General features: G+C 33.5%; 1 protein-coding gene across 1 annotated transcript; it reads right to left on the bottom strand.

Annotated features, from left to right (window-relative positions):
* Positions 1-421: 421 nt before the first annotated feature.
* CHX15 (cation/hydrogen exchanger 15) lies at positions 422-4167 on the bottom strand. The gene is made up of 3 exons (XM_012215196.4): positions 3784-4167; positions 2235-3230; positions 422-2012 (listed from the first exon to the last, which is right to left on the bottom strand). Exons 1-3 carry the CDS (start codon positions 4000-4002, stop codon positions 732-734), a joined length of 2496 nt encoding a protein of 831 aa, XP_012070586.1. The 5' UTR covers positions 4003-4167; the 3' UTR covers positions 422-731.
* Between the last annotated feature and the right edge of the window lie 1069 nt (positions 4168-5236).

Raw genomic sequence — 5236 nt, forward strand, 5'->3', positions numbered from 1 at the left:
AACATTTCATAAAAAATTAATAATCCATGGGTTATCCTTCTCCATGAAGTTCAATTGGTCTATGTCTTGTTTCATAATCGCAATATGCTCAGATTACCCCTAAGATCTTAACCATGAAGTTACCAAAATAACTTTCACTATATCTTATATTCACGCTGTTGGCAAGAAACTATCGTCTCCTCTACAGTTGTGCATTGTCCCACCTCAAGACATTTACTTATATTAACATAACATCGAGAAGAGTTCGGTGGGAACCATGTATCAGTGCCCATAAAAAAAATATTGTTATTGTTGTTCGTCAATTCCACCAAATATTTAGGAAATATATTAGTTTATTATTTGGAGTTTGGTATTTGTTGATATAGAATTAAACTGAATTTACTAATCAATAATATACAATTCAATTAAGATACTGTACAAAACAGGGTGTCCTATTTTTTTTTACTGGATATATTATTTAGTTGTCCAAAATAGTTTTAATCGAGAATTAAACTTCATACAACTTGAATTTCACAAAGTCAGTGAGACATATCTATCTATGTTAGAATAGGGAATGTCATAGAAGGGAATGGATATTACAGTGATGCTTATATTCCCTATTGGTTTTTAAAGCCCAAGCTTTAAAATAATTGGTTTGTGGTGTAAGCAAGGTCAAAGAATTGTTTTGAGCTTGCTTCTTTAATCAGAATCTACTTGTTGAGGTATTGTTGCAATTAGTCTCACTTGAAGGCTTACCTTGTCGATTGTGGTTGTTTATTCATTAATTGTAGACCATGGTATTGATCCTCCGACATGGATAGACTCTCAGGTGTAGCAACTGGCTCTGCTTCTAACCCTATCCCAACATATTGTTGTATTACCAACACTGAAACTGTAGCAGCAAAATCAGCGGATGCAAGCAAATCTCCAATTGCACCAAGCTCTGGACACTCACTCCAATCTGTAAGTCCTGCTGTAAGTGGAGATATCATCCCTTGCCCTCTTCCAACTATGAACAAGTCATGAGCATTAATATCCATTGCCCTTATTGATGCCACTGTTTCTTCTCCATTGTTCACAATAATTTCAGTGTAGAAGACAGATTCATCATTAGCAGTATGCATCCTAAATTCATTTATGAACTCTTCATCAAGTTGCTTCTCTCTTTGATCTTCTGTTTCCACAGTCAATATCCTAGGGTCATTAGGGTCACCAGGGGATTGTCTTGCCGGTTGAGCTGCATCCTCACCTGGAATAAACCGCAATATAGTTAAGTTTATCCCTGGATGGTCAGACATTCTCCAGGCATATGATAATGCCTCCCTATCATCTGGTCCCCCAAAGAATATCACAGCTATATGGTGACATAGTTGGTTTGTGGCCAGGCGAGTAGAGCCGCTAAGCCCTCTATCTACAAGAATTCCTACTGAGCAAGGTGCATTGGCTAATAAATTTTGGTTCACCATTCGAAAGGCTGGGTTTGTGGCTTCCATTCCACCATCAACTGTTTGTTGTTTATGAAAAGGGATAACTATAAAGGCAACTCGTTTATCCTCTGCCAAGTTACAAACGTCTTCATGCATGGTGGAGTAAGGAGAAATAGCAGTTAAGGGTTGAACATTAACACAAACTGCATGTTGTTCATAATTTTCAAAAGCATTAATAATGTGATCAGATTGAGCTTGAGTTCTGTTAAGGGCGGGCCGACCAGATTTTCTAGTGTTATGAACTATAAGCATGGCAGATGCACGTCCAGTGAGTTCAACTAGATGGAGCACATATACACACATTGGTGATCTCTTGGTAGGGTTGGAGGCTTCTAAGAGGTTGATGATTGTTGGAACATTTCGAGGCGTGTGTACACACACCAATATTCTTAGCTCTGCATCTGGTTTCGATCTTTGGATTGTTCGACGTTTGTATGGTACGAATTTCCTTGTGGGCCTATATATTGCAGTAACAATAGGTGTGACGAGTCCAGTCATAACTACAGCTACTATCACCATGATTGCAAAAGACTCGTCATCTAATACCTGCAGCCCATTGTATTTCATCAACACATGCTTAGTAATTATGCATTAGAGTTTCCATTAAAGTAGTTGAAGCATAAATGTAGGAAAGCTAATTGAATTGCAGATCATAAGTTTAGTAAACCATACCCTTCCTTTCATGAAAAAAGAAAAGACATTCATTTTATAAGCATATATGTGTATAGTTTTGCATATTGTAAGTTGGATTAGTATTAGTATGCATACCCTTTGATCCTTTCCAACGTTGAGAATAATCATTTCAATAAGGCCTTTTGTGTTCATGAGTAAGCCAAGAGTAAGACCTTCGCGTATAGGCATTTGATAGAAGGTTGTAACAATAAGAGTACCAGCAACTTTACCAGCACTTCCAAGAAATATGACAAGTGCTAGAAGCCCCCAAGTGGCAGCTCCCTCAATGGCCCCCACATTAGTTTTAAGCCCACTCATAGCAAAGAAAAGAGGAAGTAGAAGCCCTGACACAAAGTCTTCTAACTTTTCTATAAGAGTAACCCCAAGTGGTCCATTTGGGATTATCAAACCAAATACAAAAGCTCCAAAGACAGAATGTGTCCCAATGGCATCTGTTATAAAACCTGAAATCATCACTCCAGTGAGAATAAGACATATATAAAAGTCACTGAATGTTTCTCCTTCTGGGGTTCTTCGAATAATCCATGAGATGGCTGGTCTAACCGCATAAACGCACAAAACAACGAATGCTCCACTAGATAATATCACATAAAAGGATGCTAAAGAAGCACTATCATTCTCAGCTAGTGCAATGGCAAAGCATAGCAAAATCCAAGCACATATGTCATTAATAAGAGCTGAAGACATGGCAACCCTACCAAGCTCTGTGTTGATGAGTTTAAGCTCTGCAAGGACCCGTGCAAGCACAGGAAAAGCAGTAACAGAGAGAGCAACACCAAGGAATAGGATAAAAGTTCCTTTGTTCATGTCGTGTGCTTCCCTGTGCATAAGGTAAGAGAAGGCCAAGCCAGTGAAGAAGGGCAAGATCATACCCGCAATAGCTATGGCGAAGGCCTTTTTCCCAGTCCTTCTGATTACTGAAATATCCATCTCTACTCCAACAAGGAATAAAAAATAAAGGAGACCCACATTTGCCATTGTTTCAAGAACCATCACGCTTCTCAAAGGAAATAATGTACTTGCAAATGCTTTGTTGCGTCCAAGCACTGATGGACCCAAAATGACGCCACCCTACAAATGGTATTCATGTATTTATATGAATATCATTGATAATGAACAATTTTAATGAAAAAAAAAACAAAAGAATTGCAATTCTTGAATAGAAATCGTATGAGTTGTGGTCTATTGGCTTTTTAAATTGCTAGGAAAGGAAAGGATTGAAAGAATTAAGCACTTGAATCAAAACCCTAATCTGTAAATATATCAAGTCAATCATATTTAAAATCACATGATTTTTTTAAAAAAAAAAATTCAATGTAAAGTAGAATGGTATGTGTATGTCAATTTGGAATTTTTTTAGTATTTTGATTTTCTTTGTCCAAAAAATGCTAAATTTACCTTTTAACAAAAGTTTTTGTCTTGATAACAATATTGAATGAAAATAAACTTTTTCACTAAATTATGAAATTGGATTCTTGAAAAGCATTTTTAACATCAATTTTCGGTTTAATTGATTATGTTAATGAAAAAAATTTGAAAACTTTAAAGGCAAAACATTAAAAGGGTTATGAGGTCAAGAACACCAGAGACGCATTATAAGCCCAAATAAGAAAGACATACTCACCATAATCTCAGATATAACACGAGGTTGGCGAAAAGGTTTGAGGAGGAAAACAAGAACCCGAGTGGTGACAACAACCAATGTCAATTGCAAGATGAAAAGAGGAAGTGAGTAATCTAAAGGATTATCACCTTGCCATACACCATTTGTTGTTATCATAGTTGGTGCATAGCATACTATTGCGTCTTCCGTTGTATTACTCGTTGGCTTTTTATCACCCATTTTCTCCTTCAATAGCCAACCTCACCAGCACTTGTTTCTTTAAAGATTATCCCTAAGCATAGCCTAATATATGCTCTTTTGAATACAAGTAAACATGAATGGATAAGAGCATGGAAGAACGGTATTGTTTTGTTTTGGCTAGAAAGAGAATTTCTTTTTTTTTTTTTTTAGTTTCTTTTATTATGTTTATTTTTCAACAAGAAAGAGAATTGTGAATTATGTTTAACTCTGGTGGCTACCCGCCCCATTTGGTGCTCTCTGTTTTGTGGCGTAAATCAAACAGAGAGAGAGGTCTATTTTAAGAAATTGTAATGATACAACCAACTAAGACGAGTCAATTACTTTCTTTGTTGGACAATGTGTCAATGAAATATCTATAATCAACTAAATGAAAATTATTAATGCAACTATGTTTACTTTTTAGATTTTTCATTTTATGTTTAACCTATAAAAATACACGACTCGAATTGTTCAATCGTTATAAAATGCATCGTAAAATAATAGTGTGTGATGTTTAAATTAAAAATGCATTTGATTATTATTATTATTATTATTATTATTATTATTCACCAAATAAAAATATTCCTTGATGAAAACCAATTTTCTAATGGATTAAATAAAAAAGTTAAAAAATTTCTTACCTGTTTACTAATTTTTGTTATGTATTTGTACTCACACTTTACTAATTAATGACTTCTGAATTACTTTTTAATTTTATGAAGTTATTTATAGATATATTTGTGACATTTTTTTCATATAAAATTTTGGATGTGTTTACTTTAAAAATATTTTTTTTGTTTATTTATTTGCAATTTTATAAGAAAATACTTTTCTTAGAAAATAAAAAATAGAAAAAAAAAATGAAAAACGTGTTGACTTGTTATAATAAAAATATCAATAACTTTCAGAATTAAAAGAAATAAATATTGTGAAACATGTTTAGAAACTTTTTTTTTATTTTTTAAAAATGTATATTAATTTATTTATAATAATATTTTTAATTTGTTTATAATTTGGTAATTTTTTAAAATAAATGGTATCCTTATAAACATATTTTTATGTAACAATAAAATTAATATGTAACCTTTTTTGAGACCTCTCTGAAGACTATCGGAAATTTTTACTTTTTATTTATAATATTTATTATTTTTATTGTTTGAAAACCCTTAATCATCACAAAGGCCACGTACCACTAAATCATTTTTAAAAAATTACTGGGACCTTTCAGAAGCAT

This window comes from Jatropha curcas, chromosome 3 (genome assembly GCF_041381405.1).
Source record: "Jatropha curcas cultivar XTBG-Jc1 chromosome 3, XTBG_Jcur_1.0, whole genome shotgun sequence".
In the NCBI taxonomy this organism is placed as follows: Eukaryota; Viridiplantae; Streptophyta; class Magnoliopsida; order Malpighiales; family Euphorbiaceae; genus Jatropha; species Jatropha curcas.